This window comes from Muscardinus avellanarius (assembly GCF_963383645.1).
Source record: "Muscardinus avellanarius genome assembly, chromosome: 1".
NCBI lineage: Eukaryota > Metazoa > Chordata > Mammalia > Rodentia > Gliridae > Muscardinus > Muscardinus avellanarius.
This window is the reverse complement of record NC_137786.1, coordinates 174274173-174296338: the sequence shown is the minus strand read 5'-3', so window position 1 is coordinate 174296338 and position 22166 is coordinate 174274173. Positions and strand designations below refer to the sequence as shown.

The 22166-nt window shown below is 51.0% G+C and overlaps 1 protein-coding gene across 1 annotated transcript; it reads left to right on the top strand.

Moving 5' to 3' along the window:
• Nucleotides 1-11890: 11890 nt before the first annotated feature.
• Nucleotides 11891-13056, top strand: B3GNT6 (UDP-GlcNAc:betaGal beta-1,3-N-acetylglucosaminyltransferase 6; the record flags this gene model as incomplete). The annotated part of the gene is made up of 1 exon (XM_080715107.1): nt 11891-13056. The coding sequence occupies exon 1, from the start codon at nt 11917-11919 to the stop codon at nt 13054-13056; it is 1140 nt and encodes a 379-aa protein (XP_080571233.1). The 5' UTR covers nt 11891-11916.
• Between the last annotated feature and the right edge of the window lie 9110 nt (nt 13057-22166).

The window sequence follows — 22166 nt, the reverse complement described above, 5'->3', positions numbered from 1 at the left end:
GAAAACCCTAAAACTGAAACAAATTTTTATTGTTGTTGTTGTACTGGGGGTGGAACCCAGAGGCTTTTCTACCTCCAGACTACACTCCCAGACCTATTTTATACTTTATTTGGAAACAGGGTCTCACTAAGTTGCTGAGAGCCTCACTAAGTAGCCAAGGCTGGCTTCAAACCTGCGCGATCCTCCTGTCTCAGCCTCCCAAGCACTGGGTTAACAAGCATGAACCACCATACCTGGCTCAGAAACAAGAAATTTAATTACAAGCCTGCAAGACCTAAAATTCCCCCATTCATTCCCTTTAGCTGCAGCTGTCTGTATTACAGCATCAACCACACAAGCCATGCTGTGTGCTCTGCTCATTGTGACCTGCTTCAATGCTCTAAAGAGCACAATGTTGATACTTGAACTAGATTTAGACTTTGGTAACTTGAATATTCACAGAACAATCATAATGCTTCTGAAACTTTTCTGGATAATGTTAGATCTGTAGGATACCACTTTTAAATTGAGTGGGCAGAATTCTAAGGTTGTGACACAGCACATTTATTAGAGAAATCTTTAAGTATGTAAATATAGTTCTCTATAAACATTCATTGTGAGAGCATCTGCACCTAAAAGAAAGTGGTTAAAATGTATTGTTATAAAAGGCCCTAGACCCGGGATTAGCAAATTACAGCCCAAATCCAATCTGCAGTAGTGTGGCCCGCAAGGCAAGGATGGTATTCACATAAACAAGTGTTGTTTAAACAGAAAGGAGATGAGGCGAATACTGCGCATTCTGGGACTCTAGGAGTTTACCTCTGCTGCTCTGGACCAGCAGCAAATGAGCAGCGTGGAATGTGGAAGTACAGTGCACTGCTCTGCAAGATAATTTTAGTGTGTATTTGTCAGAATGAAAATATATACATTTTAGACACTGCACTTGTTTGTTGAGTATAATCATAGGACTCGTGTTTAATATTTACACTATAAAATTATTTTTTCACACCAGCTTTACAAGAGTGGTAACAGCCTGTTGAAAAGTGCCAAAATCTCTGAGGAAAATGAGTGTGGGCCAGGTCCATGATTTTGTTTTCATTATAAAGAGAATACTGGACTGGGCATAGTGGGACACACTTGTAATCTCAGCATATGAGAGGCTGAGAAAGGAGGATTGCAGGTTCATGGACAGCCCCAGCTACTACTTAGGCCATCTGCAACTCAGTGAGACTCTGTTTAGAGTAAAATAAAGAATATAAAATAGGGCTTGGGATGTAGCTCGGAGGTAGAATGCCCCTAGGTTCCATCCCCAGTACCAAAAATAAAAAAGGGAATACTGTTTTATACTGTAAAATACAAAAGTGCAAAGATGAAAACGATAGTTGTTGATGATTAACAGGATAATCATTGTTTTGTTGTTGTTGTTTTTAGTAATTACAAATGAAAACCCAAATAGTGGTAATGAACTTTTGAGTTGACTTTCAGCAAGTTGAGCTCTTTTGACCATTTTTATTGTGTATATAATATATGTCACATGATACTTGTTGGAGCCAGATAAGCTGCTGTGGTCATTTACAGTTGTTTTCCTTTTTGTTTTTTACTTTTTTTTTTTTACTTTGTAAAAGGAAATGTTTAAAGTCCTTTCCACAATTGATCCTGTTGTCCTGATTCTTTGTAGCTCTTCTTTTTAGAGCTAACTTACTCAAACAAATGAATAAGTGAGTCTATTTTAAGGAAGAGACTGTTATCAATTTCTGTTTCGTGTACTGACTGGACATTGTTTACTATTAAGCATTTCCACATTTTAATATTCCTGAGTCACACTTATCAGTGTGACCAACAGATAACCTGTTCAAAGGAATATGTTAGCCTAGTTTCATATTTGTTGCAGATGTTTGTTCTAGTAATTATTTAATAAACAGATTTTACTGAATCTCTACAAAGAACTAACCATTTTCAAGTAAGCTAAAATCTGTTCTTTTTATTTTTTCCATTTGATTTGCCAATGCCACAATCATTTTTCTAGAAAATAGCAAAACAATGTATTTTTATCTAATCCATAATCTAGGCTATATCTCAGCACTCATTACCTATTGTAGGTGAAAGTATTAAATGATACTATTTTAAATAAGACTCTGGTAATGTTTTATACCTGGTTTATGGGACTTTGTTTCTATTTTTTATGCCTTTTCTGTGTGTGTGTGTGTGTGTGTGTGTGTGTGTGTGTGCGCGCGCGCGCGGTACTGGGAATGGAACCCAGGGGCATTCTACCTCCGAGCTATACCCTCAGCTCTATTTTTTTGTTCTTTATTTTGCAACAGGGTCTCACTGAGTTGCAAAGGGCCTAAGTAAGCTGAGGCTGTCTGCAAACTGCGATCCTCCTGTCTCAGCCTCCCAAATGCTGAGATTACAAGTGTGCGCCACCACACCTGGCTATCCTTGGTTTATGTTTAAACTATCTAGGCATTTATGAAAGGAAGGGTCACCAGGTATAGTCATGCAATTTGTGCCTGACACAGAGGCACAAACTGGGAGAGGAGAGTGAGTGAGGGCTAAAATCCAGCCTTTGCTCAACTTGCCAAGATATGTGCTGCACCTCAGAGAACACACCTTTTGCTAATTTGCTAAGGGGGAAGTACAGGCTAGCAGGGATTTGTTTTATGGGAAGAACATTCAATAATTATGCTGGGCCATTTTTGTGTGTGTGTGGTACTGGGGTTCCTGGAAGCCCTTCTACCTCCGGGCTACACTCCCAGACCTATTTTTACATTTTTATTTGGAAACGGTCTCCTAAGCCAGCGCGCGCAGCTGGCTTCGAACCTGCGCCATCCTCCTGTCTCTGCCTCCCAAGCGCGGGGATTACAAGCGTGCGCCACCACGCCCGGCTGCTGGGCCATTTTTTACCATTAGAATCCTAACAACATACTACAGTACCTTTCTACTTCAAACCTGAGTGAGTTACAAGGCTAAAAGCTAATAATGTTTTGCAATTAAAATTTTTTATACTAGTGATTGAACTCAGGAGCACTCTACCTCCAAACTGCCCCCAACCCCCCCTTTTTATGAGACAGGGTCTCATTAGGTTGCTGAGAGTTTTGCCACATTGCTGAGACTGTCCTCGAACCTGCAATCCTCCTATTTCAGTTTCCCAAGTACAGGATTACAGGTGTGTGCCTCCATGCCTGCCTGCAATTAAATCTTTATGAGTTGAGAATACACAGCATTCTCAACTGTAGGAGCTGTAGAGTAAACACATGACCCTTCCAACTTCACCCTATGAAGATGAGCAGATCAGGAGCAGAAAAATCATACTGTATAAGCCACATGTGTTTATGGTTTTCATCTTTGATAGTGACCTAGGTGTCATCTACAAATATAAAATAAGTCAGCCTGGTGCCATACACCTGCAGTCTCAGTATTTGGGAGACAGAAACAGTAGGATCACAGGTGTGAGGCCGTCCTCAGCAACTTAGTGAGACCCTGTATCCAAATAAAAAAGGGCCAGGGGTGTAGCTCAGAGGTAGAATGCCCCTGTGTTCATTTCCCAGGACCACACACACACACAATGTAGAATAAGTTAGAACTTTCCATAACTCAACAATTTGCTAAACCATGGCTTTTCAAATATTAGCTTTCCTCCCCAAGCCTACCGGAATGCGCACTTTCAGTCGCTGTTGACCATATGCTTGACTCCCACTAGTCCCTCCTTTGTGTTTCAGGGAGGGGCAGCTTCCCTGGGTCAACAGATGATGCCGACAAGAGGTAAACCAGTAACCCTTGCTTGAGAGAACATAGAAGTAAATCTGCAAAGCAACCTAGGCTTTGCAGTGGGGTAATAAAAAAAATTGGGGGAGGGAGTGTGTGTGTGTGTGTGTGTGTGTGTGTGTGTGTTACCGGGAATGAAACCCAGGGGCAGGCATTCTACCTCTGAGCTATATCCCCAACCCTATTTTTTATTCTTCCATTTTGAAACAGGGTCTCACTGAGTTGCAAAGGGCCTCACCAAGTAGCTGAGGCTGTCCGCGACCGTGGTCCTCTTGTCTCAGCCTCCCAAATCTGGGGTTACAAGCATGTGCCCACCATGCCCAGCTTTAGGAGTTGGGATTTTGTATTGCTTTTAGTGTACCTTGGAGTAGTACACATCTTTTTAAAGCCACCCTGCTCCACATACCCTACATACCGGCACCCATCGTTTGGTTTTGCAAGTCTTACAAGATGACTCTGGGCTCCTCTAGCATGGTAGCCTTGTCAGCTCTTTTTGCTTGCTTCAGCCCTGGACTGGACTATAGCCTACCATGAACGGTTCTGCCTAGATGAGAGAGAAAGCAGGACCTGCAAAAGCCTGAGTAAGTTACAGGCTATGTCAGTCAGTTACACAGCCTATAACTGTGGCCTAGTCCTAAAACAGCTTGATTCTCAAAGGAAACTGAAGACAACAGAAAATGAAAAACAGGGTCTATGAACTTTAGGATGTGGGGACCACATGGCCAATATAACAAATAACTACAGATTAGGTTTGGGGTGAGTGTCATGGAGGAAGGGCGTAGAGAGCTCCAGGAGTGCATACTAGGGCTGGAGTAGGGAGGATCTCCTAAAGGTGAACATCTATGTCAAGAACTGAAGGGTGGAGCTGGCTGGATTACATCCCTGTAATCCCAATAAGAGGATCACAGGTTCAAGTCCAGCCTCAGCAAGCTCGCAATGACCCTGTTTCAAAATAAAAAGAAGTGGATGTGGTGGTACACACTTGTGATCCTAGTACTTGGGAGGCTGAGACAGGAGGATCACAAGTTTTCAGCCAGCCTCAAGGCCTTCCACTATTTAGTGAGACTCTGTTTCTAAATAAAAAATAGAACTGGGCTGGGGGCATAGCTCAGAGGTAGAATGCCTCTGGGTTCAATCCCCAGTACCACACAAAAATAAGGACAGAGGTATAGCTTTGAGGTTGAATGTTCCTGGGTTCAATTCCCAGGAGAGAGGAGAAAGCAGAAGAGAAGGACAAAAAAAAAAGAAATAAAAGAAGCCAGGCGTGGTAGCGCACGCTTGTAATCCCAGCATTTGGGAGGCTGAGACAGGAGGATCACGGTTTGCAGACAGCCTCAGCTACTTAGGCCCTCCACAACTCAGTGAAACCCTTCAAAGAATAAAAAATAGTGCAGGGGGTGTACCAGAGGTCGAATGCCCCTGGGTTTCATCCTCAGACCCGCAGGAAAAAAATTAAAAATTAAAAAAATATATAAAAGAAAGGAACTAAGGAAAGCAAGCAAGAGTAGAATTGAGTTGCACATGGCTTTGAAAGCCTCCGGAAGAACTTGATTCTGGAAAGTTCTTCCCTGAGGAGAATGGGTTAAAGGGAGCCAGTGTGGACAAGAGAAATAGTCCCAGTGAGAGAGAATAGTGGGTAGTGGCAGTGGAGATGGAAAGTCAAATGTATCAGTTACATGGTAAGATTTGGGATGGGCTGTCTTGGAGGAAGTCTGGGATTCACTGGGTCTGAAGTCAGACATCCTGGCCAAGCTTGAGGATAAAAAACGTGGATCTAGAGCTCGGGGTGATCTCATGCGTAATAGGAGTGATGGGCATGGTCAAGATCATGGGAGAAAAGAAGGTCTCAGAAACCAAACCAAAGAGAATTAGGGGAATTTTGAAGAATAAGAGCACTTCAAACCAGTTGTATGGGGAGGCAGTCAGGTGAGGGCCTGAGTCCTGGTTCCCCAGGTCAAGGGGTGTCATGGCTAGGCACAGCTGTGGCTGAGCAGAGCTGGCCACATGGCTGGCAGGAGGGACAGAATCCCTGAGCCTTTATTCTAACAGGGTACTGAGGGGATCCTATGGGGTACTGACTGCTAGATGCATTGTCTCCTTGATGGGTGTCTGAGGACCTAGATTAGGATCCTAGCTCTGTAATTGGAAAGCTGTGTGATGGTGGCCAAGACACTTAATTAAACTCTGAACTCTACATCTGTGTAAGGACTGTCACAATGGTCAGCACCATGGGATAGTATGAGTTTATAACAGTTTCTGAGCAGCATCCTTGGAAGAGTGCCTAGCCTGGGCCTGCCCAGGGTACCTCTAAGCTTTTGAACAAAGCTAGGTGTGGTGGCACACATTTGTAATCCCAGTACTTGGGAGGCTGAGACAGGAAGATCCAGGTTCCTGACCAGCCTCAGTAACTGAGTGAGGCTCTCAGGAACTTAGTGAGATCCTGTTTCCAAGTAAAATATAAAATAGGGTTAGGGGGTGTGCCTCAGAGATAGAGTGGCCCTGGGTTCAATCCCCAGTACCAGAAAAACAAACTCTGGCCAACTGTGAGTCAGTCCGTCTTCCAGATCCCTCTCACTGGCCAGACGACCTGGAGCAGCTCTCCTCCCTTGTGGTGGGTGCAAGCCTGTGTCTTGGGGCGGGGACAGGTCCTTTTGTCTTATCCCACCTTGTTTCTCAGGCTAAGGTGTGGCAGAATAGGCACTGGACTGCGGCTTTCCCCTTGTGAAGGAGAGGGATGGGAAGGAGTTAGAATTGCTTTATTCTACCTCTGAGTAGCCCACACCTTTCCAAAGCCACTCTTCCACAGACGCCCACTCCTTATATCTAAGTTCCATCATTGCTATCTTTCCTAAAATCTTTATTTTAGCCCAATAACCTTACCCCTATTGAACTTTACCCTGAATTTCCCCAAAGATAGTGCTTTTTTTTAAAAAAAAAAAATCCTTTTGGGGGCTTGAAGAAAATGAGTTAAAATTCAGTCAGTCAGCCTTTATGGATGTCACTGCATGCCAGAGCCGGGCCTCTCAGACGAGCAGGACCACTCCCTCTCGGGGCTGCTCGTCTTTACTTCCAGCCCCTTTTACCATTACCTACCGTGAGGTTGCCAAGCGGTCTTCAGGCTTCTGTAATCTTCTAGATTCATCTCACCATCTGGACCTACAGCCTCCTCACTGTCCCCTGCCCCTCTCACTCAGACCATCCAAGTAAAAGGAGCCTGAGAGGTGAACATTCTCACCCAACATCCAGTAAATCACTGTGGCTCTCAATCCAACAGGGGAAACTGATCACTAGAGGACATCATTAAAATGTCTCAGTACAGACCTACATACCTACCTACATTATATGTCTGTAATATGCATCCATATTTTTTGGACAGCATACAGCAGTTGGTGGGTGGAGGAGTCAGAGAGACTCCTACAGGCTGGGTGTAGTGATGTGCACCTATAATCCCAGTATTTAGGAGATAGACGAGAGGATGCAGATTCAAGACCAGCTTCAGCAACTTAGACTATGTTTCAAAGTAAAACAAGCCTGGAAGTAGAGCTCAGAGTTAGAATGCCCCCTGGGTTCAATCTCCAGTACAGAGAGAGAGAGAGAAAAGAAGGGAAAAAAAAAAAAAACAGAAAAAAAAAGCAGGCAATCACATTGGCTCAGGAAGCCAGTGACTGCCCTTTCCCTAAGGAGGAGGAGGGATGGCATGGATTGGTCCAATCCAAGAATCAAGAATACCTAATTAAGCCAAAGGTCCTAGGGGTGGAACCCAGCATGTGAAACAGACGGGTTAAAGTTTGGGGCCAGTCTGGATATGGCTCCTATTTCTTTTCTCTCCGACATGTGAGGTAAGATGGGGGGGCCTGGGTTTCTTCCTATTGGGAAGGAGGTGCCTTTTCCCTTCTCCCCACTCCCTTTATCCCACTCCCTTCACAGAGTAACAGGCAAGGGCTAGAGGGGAGCCACGGGCAAAGGTACCGCATGGATCTAGTGTGGCCCCCAGGGGAGTCAGGGCTTCCCATTGGGGCTTGGGGCCAAAGTCCAAGCAGGTAATAAAGGCTTCTTTGTCTGCCACATCTGCTGTACAAATACTCCCCCAGGAATACTCCAGGGTAGACCCAAAATCTGTCTTCCATCTGAGTATCCAACCAGAGAGGAGGGATAACCTCCTTTCCTGGGGAAAGACGGGGAGACTTGCAGGCAGAGCCAAGAGCTTCACAAAGCGTGCCACAGGGAGCAGAGTGAGACCTGCAGTAGGAGGACCACCAAGGAGCGCTCCACCGCCCTGTGCGAAAATGGCTGGCCTTACCCAGAAAAAGCCCCACAGGCACTCCTGTGCTAGCCAGCGACCAGTGTTGCTATGGTGGCACTTAGCGTGTGCCAGGCACGATTCTAAGTGCTTTATGGGAATAAGCTCATGTATTCCTCAGACACTGAGATAAGTAACACCCCCTATGTAAGGAATCTCAGGGCCAAAGAAGCGGCAGCTCTCTCAAATCTCACCTACGGTGCTAAGTCAATGGTTGTGGCACCAGTGAGGGACAGGCTGTTGACCTGGGCTTACCAGGAGGTGATGGGAAGGAGACGGTTCTGGAGCTGAGCCCTGAGGGACAGGGGAGCAGGGCCAGTGGAGGCCGGCAAAGCTTAAGGTGTGGGTCCCCTGGAAGAGTGCTTTGAAGGAAGGGGGCCCAACAGGAAGAACCCTAGAGAGGACGCCAGCGCCTCCTGGCAGTGGGAGCCCTCGGCTATGCAGCATCCAGGGGCAGGGCCAGCACACCAGCGCTGGCCGCGGAGCAGAGCCAGCCTCACATGCTCCTCTCCTCTCTTTTATGTCTAAAGCTGGCCGTCATTCAAGTTCCTGGATCAAGTGGATCAAAGTAAATGCACATTTTCTTGAAACAGGACTCATTACTACGTTATAGCTAAGATTGTTTTTCTTTATAAAAATGATTTGGCACAGGGGGAGGAGAGAGAGGTATGTTTTAAAAATTATTTTTAACTAATATTTTTAAGGCACTTTTGCACCCATGAAATCATTATTACCTTGAGAGCTGAGTATTAGCTTTCTCAGTTTTTCAGATGAGGGAGTTAGCTAGCTCATGACAGAAACTGGGACTCAGACTCCAAGTTGTATTTTCATTCACTTACTTATTCTTTTATTCAATGAGAAAACAATTTCTTACCTGCCCCAAAGGTGCCAGGCACAGGACTACGCGCCAAGTACCTATGCGGTAACATGGGTGTAGCTCAGCTCCTTGTCCCTCTGCTCCCAGGGTGCTGATCGCTGAAGCAGGACTGTGAGAGCCAAGAAACCTAGAGCTAGGATTTCTAGCCAGTGCTGCATGAGGACATGTCTGCAAGGTGTTTCTACTTGTTTTGGTGGCTAACTCCGTCCATTCTTCACTGAACACCTGCTCTGTGCTCACTTGGCTCAACACTGTACCGACTCCAGCACAGTTCAGTAACACCTGCTATATTCAAACTCCTCTGTCTGAAAATATTTGCTGAGCACACATTCTAGGAAGAGGAGCCATTCAACAACTATTTATTGGCATCATGATAATCATACTAGTTGACATTTTCTGAACACTATGTGCCAAATACTACATTAAATTCTTGAATGGGGATGGGGATACTGGGGATTGAGCCCAAGGCATTCTACCTCTAAGCTACACACCTAGCCCTATTTTATTTTTTATTTGAAAACAGGATCTCAGTAAGTTGCAGAGGGCCTCCCTAAGTTGTTGAAGCTGGCTATGAACCTGTGATCCTACTGTCTTAGCCTCCCAAGTACTGAGATTACAGGTGTGCACCACCACGGTCAGCTCACTGCAATAAATTCTTTACACACATTGCCATTGAGGCCCTAGAGAGCGTAAGTCAACTTGCTCCATCATGCAGCTAGAAAGTGATGGAGGTGGAACTTACACCCAGGCAGACAGCATTCGTCCCACTGCATCATCCTCCCTCCCGGCCTCTGCAGGAAACAGGGGAAGCAGATGCAACCCCTGCCCTCAGAGCTTACAGACCAGGAGGGAAGGAAACTCGGAAGGAGTGACAGGTGTTTGGTCATCTTTGAGCTTTACTAAAGCTTCCCCAAAGATATGCCTTGTCAAGCGAACCAAAGGATGAGTGGGCTGAGGGCCAGGCCAGGCAGGTGGACAGCACAAGGGAGAGCTCCAGGGTAGGAAGGGGCTTGGCAGTCCGAGGCTGCAGCCCAGATGATGGACAGGGCAGGTTGCTCCCGAGGATGCTGGGAAAGAGCGTGAGTGCAGATGTGCGTGTTCAAAGGTCGCTCCTACTGCAGCAGAGAGGGGCTGAAGGGAGGAGTGACAGGACAGGCAGGAGGCGATGTTTATATTTATTTATTTATTGTGGTACAGGGGCATTCTACCTCTGAATTACATCACCAGCCCTATTTTAATTTTTTTAAATTTTGAAACACTACATTGTTGAGTCTTGCTGAATTGCTGAGGCTGGACTCCTGCAATCCTTCTGCCTCAGCCTCCCAAGTAGTAGGATTACAGAAGAAGGAGGCCATTTCATCCACACAGGAGATGCTGGCCTGGCTCTGCCTATCGAGAGAAGGAATGGAAGTGCAGAGGCTGACAAATATTTAGAAGTCAGAAGTGACCGGACTCGGGTGCAGAACTGGAGGGAGCCAATCAGGACCCGGGGCTTAAACAGCATGGTGGGTGGCAGCGCTGGAGAGGAAGGTGAGAGTCCAGCCCCCAGGGGTGGCTGTGGACAGCCACATGCCGTTGCTAAGTAACAGGTGGTTGGCTGGACGAATGGCTCAGGAGTCTGTGGTCCTAACACTGAAGATGCGCTGAGCAAAGATGAAAAAGGGGTCTAACACAGAACCCTGGAGAGCTCCCGTTACAGAAAGTCATCAGAGAGGGCAGGCTGAGCACAGGGAAGAGACATGCTTAGAGAGGACGGAGAAAGCCGGGAATCTGTGAAACAGAGCAAGAAGTGTGCTTTAAGAAGGGAGTGGTACGCCTGTAATCCCAGAAGTTGGGAGGCTATGCAGGAGGATCACAGGCTCAACGCCAATCTCAGCAATTTAGCGAGATCCTTAGCAACTCAGACCCTGTTTCAAAGTAGAAAATCAAGCCAGGCATGGTGGCACACATCTGTAATCCCAGTACTTGGGAGACTGAGGAAGATTGAAAGTTCCAGGACAGCCTCAGCAAGTAGTGAGATTCTCATCGACATAGCGAGATCCTGTCTCAAAATTAAATTAGGGCTGGGTTAGTGTAGCTTGGAGGTAGAATATCCCTCGGTTCACCATAACCACACACACACAAAAATAAATAAATAAATAAGAAAGACAATCAAAGGTACTGCAGGTGTAGCTCAGAGGTAGAATGCTCCAGGTCTCAATTTTCAGTACCAAAAAAGAGGGGAGGGGGGGGAGTGGCAGTGCCCAGGCAGGGCAGAACCCACTGTGACAGTTTAGCAGAACATAAATCAACATGGCATAGACTTATGATCTGAGATTTGTCCTGGAGGATCTTCATGAATGCCACACCTGCACTGGGCAGTGCATACGGGAGAGAAATCGACCTGACAGGTTTGGGAAACAAGTAATATGACAGAGCTAGAAGCCGGTGGACCTGGGGGATGGCAAAAGGTTTCATATGGGTATCAATCATTCAGTGGCCACTTTGTGCTCACGAAACGCTCACAATCACCCTGCAGAGGAGGCATCTACTAACCCTTTGTTGGAGATGAGCACGCTCAGACCCAGAGTCCTGAGCTGCGTTGTTCAGGTGGTCCAGTTCCAAGTGGAAAGCCAGAATTTCTCTCTGGTTCAGTGCTGTGGCCACTTGTGTCTTTGCCCCCCGCCCCCAAAGAGGAAGGGACTAGATAGGATCCAGGCTAGACAGAGATGGGGAAGGGAATAAACACGAGAGGTGGAGAAGAGTCAACAGGATGAGGGAGAGGGTATGAGCTGAGGAGGGTCCGAGCTTCTGGTGGGCCGGCGGTACCCGGGACTGATGAGGGATTCACGGCAAATGTTGACTTTGCTTGGCAGGCGGCCACGAGGTGCCGGCCTCCGGGCCAGAAGCATGCTCTGGACTGCGAGGGGCAGGGCGGGGGCCTGGTCCTGATGCCCAGGAGGGCGCCCCGCTGAGGTCCGCCTCCCGGCTCACCCCTGACTTTCTTCCCCCACAGATGGCTTCTCCCTGCCGCAAGTCCAGGAACCCCAAGACTCTGGCCTTCCTTCTGGTGGGCCTGAGTTTCCTGTCGCTGCGCCTGTGGCTCCTGCAAGCCCCCGAGTCCCCGCAGGAGGAGAGGGGCGCGGGCTCCCCCGCGGGCCCGCAGCGCTGGGCGTCTGAGCCGGAGCCCGAGCCCGAGCCCGAACCGGGGCGGGCCTGCGAGCCCAACGCCTCGGCGCCCCTGGCGGCCGGCTTCGGCGAGCTGCCGGCGCGCGTGCAGGACTTCCTGCGCTTCCGCCACTGCCGCCGCTTCCCGCTGCTCTGGGACGCGCCCCGCAAGTGCGCGGGCCGCCGCGTGTTCCTGCTGCTGGCCGTCAAGTCGGCGCCCGCGCACTACGAGCGGCGCGAGCTGATCCGGCGCACCTGGGGGCAGGAGCGCGCCTACGGCGGGCGCCAGGTGCGCCGCCTGTTCCTGCTGGGCAGCCCCGAGCCGGGGGAGGCGGCCGCGCGGCTGGCCGAGCTGGTGCGGCTGGAGGCGCGCGAGCAGGGCGACGTGCTGCAGTGGGCCTTCGCCGACACCTTCCTCAACCTCACGCTCAAGCACCTGCACCTGCTGCGCTGGCTGGGGGCGCGCTGCCCGCGCGCCAGCTTCCTGCTCAGCGCCGACGACGACGTCTTCGTGCACACCGCCAACGTGCTGCGCTTCCTGGAGGCGCAGGCGCCCGGCCGCCACCTCTTCGCCGGGCAGCTCATGGTGGGCTCCGCGCCCATCCGCGACAGCCGCAGCAAGTACTTCGTGCCCCCGCAGCTCTTCGCGGGCGCCGCCTACCCGGCCTACTGCAGCGGCGGCGGCTTCCTGCTGTCCGGCCACACCGCCCGCGCCCTGCGCGCCGCCGCGCGCCACGTGCCGCTCTTCCCCATCGACGACGCCTTCATGGGCATGTGCCTGCAGCGCGCCGGCCTGGCGCCCAGCGGCCACGAGGGCATCCGGCCCTTTGGCGTGCGGCTGCCCGGCGCCCCGCGCGCCTCCTTCGACCCCTGCGTGTACCGCGAGCTGCTGCTGGTGCACCGCTTCGCGCCCTACGAGATGCTGCTCATGTGGAAGGCCCTGCACAACCCCGCGCTGAACTGTAGCCGGGGACGCCGGGTCTCCTGAGGCTGCTGCGCGGCCCTGGGTGATGGACGGGCGGCCTCACCCCCACCCACGGGCTTCTGCACGGCCGAGGCTGCACCTTCCCTTTGGGGGTACCTTCTGCCCTGCCCAGCGGGTGCGTCCGAACCCTAACGGCACATTGGAGTCGCCTGGGGCGGAGGAAGAGTCTGGAAATTCGCCACCCTGGCTTACTTTCCCGGCCCCATCTTCAGAGGTCTGGGTCTTATTGGTCTGAGGTGGCCCCAGACATATAGGGCTTGTTTTTAAGTTCCTCGGGTGATTCGAATGGGCAGCTCGGCTTTAGGACCATGGACTAGGGATGTCTGTTCATCTTCACAAACCCAGCGCCATTGTTCTCTGCAAGCCTTCCCATCTCCACTCACTGTGGGCAATGGAGCAGGGAGGTCTGGCGGCCAGGGTCTATGGCGCCTGTCCAGTGCCCTGCAGATACCTGTAGGGTTTCCTCTACAGTGGAGCCAAGCTGGGCCTGAGATGACAGTCATCAGATGGCTCCCAGCTCCTGGAGGTCAGCCTGCATTTGGAACTGACAGCACCTGACAACCTTCCATGTCCCCTGCTAGGTCAAAATCCCCACTATACAAAGTGGAAACTGAAGGCCCAGGCAAGGCAGGAGGACTGGCACCATCCCAGTGACCTTTCTTCAGCCCTGACTATGCACACCCCCCAAAGCTCCTTGTCCCTTACTGGCTTGCTTCTGAGCAGGCCATAGCAAGCACCTCCTAAATGCTTGGGGGAGGGGGTAATTGCCACGGCCCCTCCCCCTTGGCATATAGGAGCCTGAAAACGCATGGTCCAAGGAGACCACGCCCCGAGGAAGGAGGCGTCATCTCTGGCAGAAATACTCCCTGCTCTTAGATTTCTACACTAAAAAGCTCCAGTGATGTAAAACAGGATTCCAAGAATTAGGACTGTGGAAGAAATTGAGTCCATGAAAGATAAATTCTCTAGTAAAGGGCAGCCAGAATTCAGGGGCTGCAAAATTCCTTTCGGTTTTTTCCGAAGGCAAGTCCTTTGATCTAAAGATGAGCTCCCAGCACCTCTCTGCCAGCCGGGGAAGCTGCTTGCCCCATTTCCCAAAGAGATGTAAACTGTCTCTGGAACCTGGGCCATTTGTTTTTCCTCTTAAGGGATGCTAATAAGCTCTTATCTGGCCTTAACAAACCTATCTTTAGGACTCAGCAGCAGGACAGTAAAAAACTCAAAAGTCTGCCCCAAAATCATGCATTAAAGAACAATTATAGAAATCCAATCACCTGTGTTATAATGTTTCTGCCCTGTTTTACTAACTGTGATATAAGTATTGCCTCATAGGGGATGGTGGAGCAGACAGGACCGGACAAATCTGCAACGCAGCCCATGGATCTTGATAAAGGAGGGCCTGGACTAAGCCCTAGAGACAAAAGACTCTGGAAGGATCAAAGGAGATCCTAGAAGACTGAATTTTCCCAAAACGGACTTTGGGTGTGAACCCCCACCTTTACTGATGCCTGCCTGTTCGGGATGCCTTTCTGGACTCCAGACCTTGCCCCCCTAAGGCTCACCCAAGGCCAGAAACCTGATTCCAATGACAAAGGCCAAGGGGAGTGACTTTAATCACCTAGTCCCAGACGAATCTTAAACTGTGACGCCATGGATCCTCTTTTATCCTGTTTATGTTGTTTACACTTAATGCCTCACTATTGTCCTTTGGTGCTTACACGGGGTATAGGGTATAAATACTGGTGATGGAAATTAAAACTTTGTCAATTGCATGGAAGGCAGTTGTCCTCTCTCCCAGGTCCCCGGGGACGAGATCCCACACTTACAGGGGCTTGAAGGAGCTCTTACCTGCTAAGAGAGAGGAGTCGCTGCAGGTATTAACCCCTGCAGGACTGCCCATCTTTCTGAGGATTTCGGCCTCAAACGGACTCAGTTTTATTGCCCCCCCAAGACTGAGCAAGTTCGTTTCAGCAGGTAATGAGTAGAGGATGCATCCCAGTGGCATGGACTGCAGTTGTGAGGACGCTGTACTAGTTTCTTGTTGCTGCTGTAACAAATGCTCACGAGCTTCAGAGCCTGAAGCCATACCCATTTATATCTTATAGCTCTGTCATCCACACAGGTCCTCTGAGCTAAAACCAAGATGTGGACTACATTCTTTCCTGGATTCTCTAGGGGGAAATTCATTTCTTTGCCTTCTCCAGCTTTTGAAGCCTCCTTCCATCTTCAAAACCAGCAATGTGCTGGGTGTGGTGGCTTATACTTGTAATTACACTTGTAATCCTAGCATTTGGGAGGCTGAGACAGGGGGATCACGGTTCACAGACAGCCTCAGCTACTACTTAGTGAGGCCCTTTGCAACTCAGTGAGACTCTGTTTCAAAATAAAGAATAAAAATTAGGACGGGGGGTATACCTTGGAGGTATGATGCTCCTGGGTTCCATCCCCAGTACCATAAAAACAAAACCAGCAATGTAGCCAGGCATAGTGGCACACATACTGAGACAGGAGGATCACAACTCCCAGGCCAGTCTGAGCAACTTAGTGAGACACTATTTCAAATAAAAAAATAGGGCCAGGCGTGGTGGCGCACGCTTGTAATCCCAGCATTTGGGAGGCGGAGACCGGAGGATCCCGGTTTGCGAACAGCCTCAGCTACTCAGCGAGGCCCTTTGCAATGCAGTGAGACCCTGTTTCAAAAAAGAGAAAGACTAAAAATAGCGCTGGGGGTGTAGCTCAGAAGTACAATGTCCCTGGGTTCCATCCCCAGTACCACAAAAAATAAAATACAATAAAAAGTACTCAGTAAAAATGAGCCGCATAGCATGCCTCTTCTCCTCAGCTCCTCTCCAACGTCTGCCTCCTCTGATACCCCTCCCCGAGGTGCTGGGCATGGAACAGAACCTTGAGCAGGCTGGGCAGGCACTCTGTTCCTTCCGCTTTGAGGACCCTTGGGGTAATCGGGGCCCACCTGGACTGCAGAATTCTCTTCCCAATTTAGAGCCAGCTGATCGCAAGCTCACCCCTTCTCCAACCTCCCTTTGCCATGTAACCTTGTATATCCACAGGCTTCAGGATTAGGGCGTGGACATCCTTGGGAGGTCGTTATTTTGGAATAAATGAAGGATCGTGGAATAATGAACAAAATGGACAGATGAACATGTGTGCTTCCTTCACACAGACCTCCTCCCTGGTGCCGACTCTCATTCTGTACAGTTGAGTATCCTTAATCCTGGGCTCCGTGTCCCAGATGCCATCTGTCCAGCTCTTACCAGAGAAAGGAAAACAAGAATGCTGATGGCAGAATACGTAAGTATCTTCTGAAAAGTTTGAATCCAGCTTGTCAGCTTTCTCCCGTTTCCTTGAGAGGCAGGGGGATTCTCCATCCTTCACAGCTGAGATAGATTGAAAGCACAGCGGTTAAGGGTCCACTATCTGACTCTGGGTCTTGATCACTCGGTCCCTGAGGCTCCGCTGCTAGTGTGTCCAGGCCCAGAGAGAGCGGCTCAGCCCTGGCGCCCCCTGGCCCTGCTGTCGGGGTCCTGCGCACCTCTACCCGCTCCTCGGCTCCTGCGCCCGGCAGCCGCCAGGGGGCGCGCCGAGCACACCGTGGGTCCAGGACGTGGCTCGGATCGGGCTCTGCTGCTTCCTTCCCTGGGGAGGAGAGGCTGCGAGCTGGGGGATGAGGCCTCCGGGTGGGCCATCACAGGTGGCTTGGGGCCCAGGGAAAACGACGAGCACCCGGAGCTCCTGGAGACCTCATTAGACTTCTGGCTGGGGAGGACGTTCAGTTCAGACGCTGATACCGGGAATCAAACTTATGCACCCCACTCCTTGCCCCCAGCGGACTCCAGGAAACAGCCTGTCAGCAAGTGCTTCCACTCTCTTTTTTGAGGGGGTGTACTCCGGATTGAACCCAGGGACATCCTACTTCTGAGTTACACCTCTAGCTCTATTTTATTTTTATTTTTGAAACAGGCTCTCACGAAGTTGATGAATCTCACTACTTGCTGAGGCTGTCCTCGAACCTGTGATCCTCCTGTCTCAGCCTCCCAAGTACTGAGATTCCAGGCGTGCACCACCATGCCCCTCTTCTCCCACTCCATTCTTGAGGCCACCCTGGCTTTGATACTCAAACTTCCAAGGATCACAAGTAGAGAAAGCAATGTGCCTGTCTTACTCATTAACACCGATGCAAAACTCCCGCATAGAAACATAGACGTGATAGCCGACTGCAGGGTGTGGAGGCGCAGGCTTGTAATCTCAGTACTTGGGAGGCTGAAGACAGAAGGGTAGGATGTTCGAGGCCTGCCTCAGCAATTTAGTAAGAGTCTGTTTCTAAGTAAATAAATAGGGCTAGAGGTGGAAGGTCCCTGGTTCAAGTCTCAGTACCAAAAAGGAAAAAAAAATCACAATATAAATAAACCCAGTGTGAGTAGTGGTACATGACTATAACCCCAGTACTTGGGAGGCTGGGAGGAGGAATGCAGGTTTGAAGACAGCCTCAGCCAGTAGTGAGACTCTCATCAACCTAGCCAGATCCTGTTTCAAAATAAAAATAATAGGTCTGGGGTGTAGCTTGGAGGTAGAATGCTCCTCCAATCCCCAGTGCCACAAAAATAAATAAATAAATAACCAAAAAGAGCTGGGGGTATAGTCCAGAAGTAGAATGTCCCCTAGGTTTGTTTGTTTGTTTATTTATTTATTTATTGTGGTACTGGGGGTGGAACACAGAGGCTTTCTACCTCCGGGCTATACTCCCAGACCTTTTTTATATTTTATTCAGAAACAGGGTCTCACTAGTTGCTGAGAGCCTCACTAAGTAGCTGAGGCTGGCTTCAAACCCAAGCGATCTTCCTGTCTCAGCCTCACAAGCGCAGGGATTACAAGCGTGCGCCACCACGCCCGGCATCCCCTAGGATTAATTCCCAGTAACACACCACACACACACGCCACACACACACACCACACACACACACACACACACACCACACACACACACCACACACACACACCACACACACACACACCACACACACACCACACACACACACACACACCACACACACCACACACACACACCACACACACACCACACACACGCACACACACCACACACACACACCACACACACACACACACCACACACACACCACACACACGCACACACACCACACACACACACCACACACACACACACACCACACACACACCACACACCACACACCACACACACACACACCACACACACACACCACACACACCACACACCACACACCACACACACACACACACACACACACACACACTCCTTCTGTGGTTCATCAGTCAGGAGAAATTGGGCTTGAGATGCTCAGGAAAAAAGAATTGATGAGGCCGGGCAGGTGGCACACACCAAGCAACCCCAGCTACTTGAAGGCTGAGGCAGGACAACTGCAAGTTCAAGGCCAGCCTGGGCAGTTTAGGGAGGCCCTATCTTGAAAATAAAAGGGTTGGAGATAAGCTCAGCAGCAGAGCACTCACGCCTGAGTTCAATCTCCAGCACCAGAAAATCGCAGCGAAACAAGAAAAAGTTATAAAAAGATAAGGACATTTTTCAAAACTTCCATATGTTTACAACCCTATGAGATCCATCTTCCCCTTTCTTTTCTTTTCTTTTCTTTTCTTTCTTTTTTCCTTTTTTCTTTTTTTATTTTTGTACTGGGATTGAATCCAGGGACTTTCTACCTCCAGGCTACACTCCCAGCCTGCTTGTTTGTTGGTTTATTTGTTTGTTTTGTGGTACTAGAGAGTGAACCCAGGGGCATTCTCCCTCTGGGCCACACCCCCAGCCTTATTTTTTATTCTTTATTTTGAAACAGGGTCCTACTCAGTTGCAGAGGATCTCACTAAGTAGCTGAGGATGCCTGTGAACCTGCGATCCTCCTGTCTCAGCCTCCCAAGTACTTGTATTACACAAGCGTGCACCACTACTCTTGGCTTACCCTAGCCCTTTTGTAATTTTAAATTTTAAAACAAAATCTCACCAAGTTGCTGATGCTGGCCTTTGACTTTTGATCCTCCTGTCTCAGCCTCCCAAGTGCTGACATTATAGGCATGCACCACCACACTTGGCTCCCTTTTTTTTTTATGTCACTTTATTTTTTTATTTATTTTTTAATTGGTGCATTGTAATCATATTTCACATTGGAGTACAAGACTTGAGAGGATATACAAGCACACATCATCCAATCAGCCCTCATCCAGCCCCCATCCCATTCCCTCCCCCTCCCTCCATCCCATGCTTCTTTGGTGATTAACTTTGATACATTTGTTTATGTACCTCCTGCGTTTTAAAGAGGCTCCGTCCTCCGCTATTCCATAACCTCTGATTGGTCACCTTAGTTGCTTCACTATAGGGCCCTTTCTATAGCTCGACCTCTTCCTGTTGCCCCTTTCCTCCTAGTTTTTGCTGATTAGGGGAAGCATCTGATTTTTATTTTCTGTGATATTTCTCTGTGCATGCCGTGTTGCAAGTACCAATCCCACTCTTGACGGCCCCAGTAGTGGCCTGGCTACCCGGTGGACTGATCCAGACCTCGCTGGCTCAAGCAGCAGCCTTGCCTCATGGGAAGCCCTGATTCTGGTCTTGCTGGCCCTGACACTAGCCTAACCCCTCAAGCTGTCTCCAATCCCAGCCTCGGAGGCCCCAGTAGTGGCCTTGCCTCACAGCAGGCTCCAATGCCAGCCATTGGCCCCGGCACCGGCCTAACCCCTCGGCAGGCTCTGATCCTGGCCTCAGAGGCCCCAGCACCGGCCTAGCCTCACGACAGGCTATGATCCTGGCTTTGCTGGCCCCAGCACTGGCCTAACCCCTCAGCAGGCTCTGATCCCAGCCTCGGAGGCCCCAGTAGTGGCCTTGCCTCCTGTCAGGCTCCGATGCTGGCCGTTGGCCCTGGCATTGGCCTAACCCCTCGGCAGGCTCTGATCCCGGCCTTGGAGACCACAGCACCAGCCTTGCCTCACGGTGAGCTCCGATCCCGGCCTTGCTGGCCCCGGCACCAGCCTAACCCCTCGGCAGGCTCCGATCCTGGCCTCAGGGGCCCAACACCGGCCTTGCCTCACGGCAGGCTCTGATGCTGGCTTCGCTGGCCCCAGGACCAGCCTAACACCTTGGCAGGCTCCGATCCTGGCCTTGGAGGCCTTAGTAGCGGCCTTGCCTCACAGAAGGCTCCAATGCCAGCCGCTGGCCCTGGCACTGGCCTAACCCCTCGGCAGGCTTCGATCCTGGCCTCGGAGGCCCCAGCACCGGCCTAGCCTCACAGCAGGCTCTGATCCCAGCTTTTCTGGCCTCGGCACCGGCCTAACCCCTCGGCAGGCTCCGATCCCAGCCTCGGAGGCCCCAGTAGCGGCCTTGCCTCCTGTCAGGCTCCGATGCCGGCCGTTGGCCCCAGCATCAGCCTAACCCCTCGGCAGGCTCCAATCCCGGTCTTGGAGGCCCCAGCACCAGCCTAACCCCTCGGCAGGCTCCGATCCCGGCCTTGGAGTCCCCAGCACCGGCCTTGCCTCACAGCAGGCTCTGATGCCGGCCTCACTGGCCCCAGCCCTGGTCTAACCTCTCGGCAGGCTCCAATCCCAGCCTTGGAGGCCTCCGTAGCGGCCTTGCCTCACGGAAGGCTCCAATGCCGGCTGCTGGTCCCGGCACTGAAATAACCCCTCAGCAGGCTCCGATCCCGGCCTCGGAGGCCCCAGCACCTGCCTTGCCTCACGACAGGCTCCGATGCTGGCTTTGCTGGCCCCAGGACTGGTCTAACCCCTCGGCAGGATCCGATCCTGGCCTTGGAGGCCTCAGTAGCGGCCTTGCCTCACGGAAGGCTCTGATGCCGGCCATTGGCCCCGGCACCGGCCTAACCCCTCAGCAGGCTCTTATCCTAGCCTTGGAGGCCCCAGCACCGGCCTTGCCTCATGGCAGGTTCCGATGCTAGCCGCTGGCCCCGGCATTAACCTAACCCCTTGGCAGGCTCTGATCCCAGCCTCAGAGGTCCCAGTAGTGGCCTTGCCTCACGGCAGGCTGATATGCCAGCCATTGGCCCTAGCACCGGCCTAACCCCTCGGCAGGCTCTTATCCTGGCCTCGGAGGCCCCAGCACTGGCCTTGCCTCATGGCAGACTCCGATCCCGGCCTTGCTGGCCCCAGGACCGGCCTAACCCCTTGGCAGGCTCTGATCCTGGCCTCGGAGGCCTCAGTAGCGGCCTTGCCTCACAGCAGGCTCCGATGCCAGCCACTGGCCCCGGCACCAGCCTAACCCCTCGGCAGGCTCTAATCCAGGCCTCGGAGGCCCCAGCACCGGCCTTTCCTCACGGTGAGCTCCGATCCTGGCCTTGCTGGCCCTGGCACTGGCCTAACCCCTCAGCAGGCTCTGATCTTGGCCTTGGAGGCCCCAGTAGTGGCCTTGCCTCACGGTAGGCTCCGATGTCGGCCATTGGCCCTGGCACCGGCCTAACCCCTCAGCAGACTCCGATCACTGTCTCAAAGCTCCAGCACCAGCCTTGCCTCACGGCAGGCTCCAATCCTGGCCTTGCTGGCCCCGGCACCAGCCTAACCCCTCGGCAGGCTCCAACCCTGACTCGAAGGCCCCAGTACCGGCCTTGCCTCACAGCAGGCTCCGATCCCGGCCTCACTGGCCCCAGCACCGGCCTAACCCCTCAGCAGGCTCCGATCCCGGCCTCGGAGGCTCCAGCACCGGCCTTGCCTCACGGCAGGCTCCAATCCCAGCTTTGCTGTGTCAGTCGCCAGCCTCACCCCTCGGCAGGCTCCAATCCGAGCACCCTCTTCGCCCAACCAATTGTCCCATGTTCTCGAGGGTGCGTGGTGGTAGCATTCTGCCTCTGGGGTTATTATTTCAAAGGTTCCAGGTGTAATGCATCAGATCTCTGCCTCCCCTGAGTACTGGCCACTGCCATTGCCATTGCCTCCACCATTTCAAATCCTTCCCAAGCTCTTTTTTCACTCTGAATGTTGTCCAGTGTTCTTAAGCATGCGTGATGGTAGCATTCGACATTTGGTGTAATTTCTCCAAAAAAATAAGGTTGGTAGGATCCGATTTCTGCTTCTCCTGAATACAAGTGTCCACC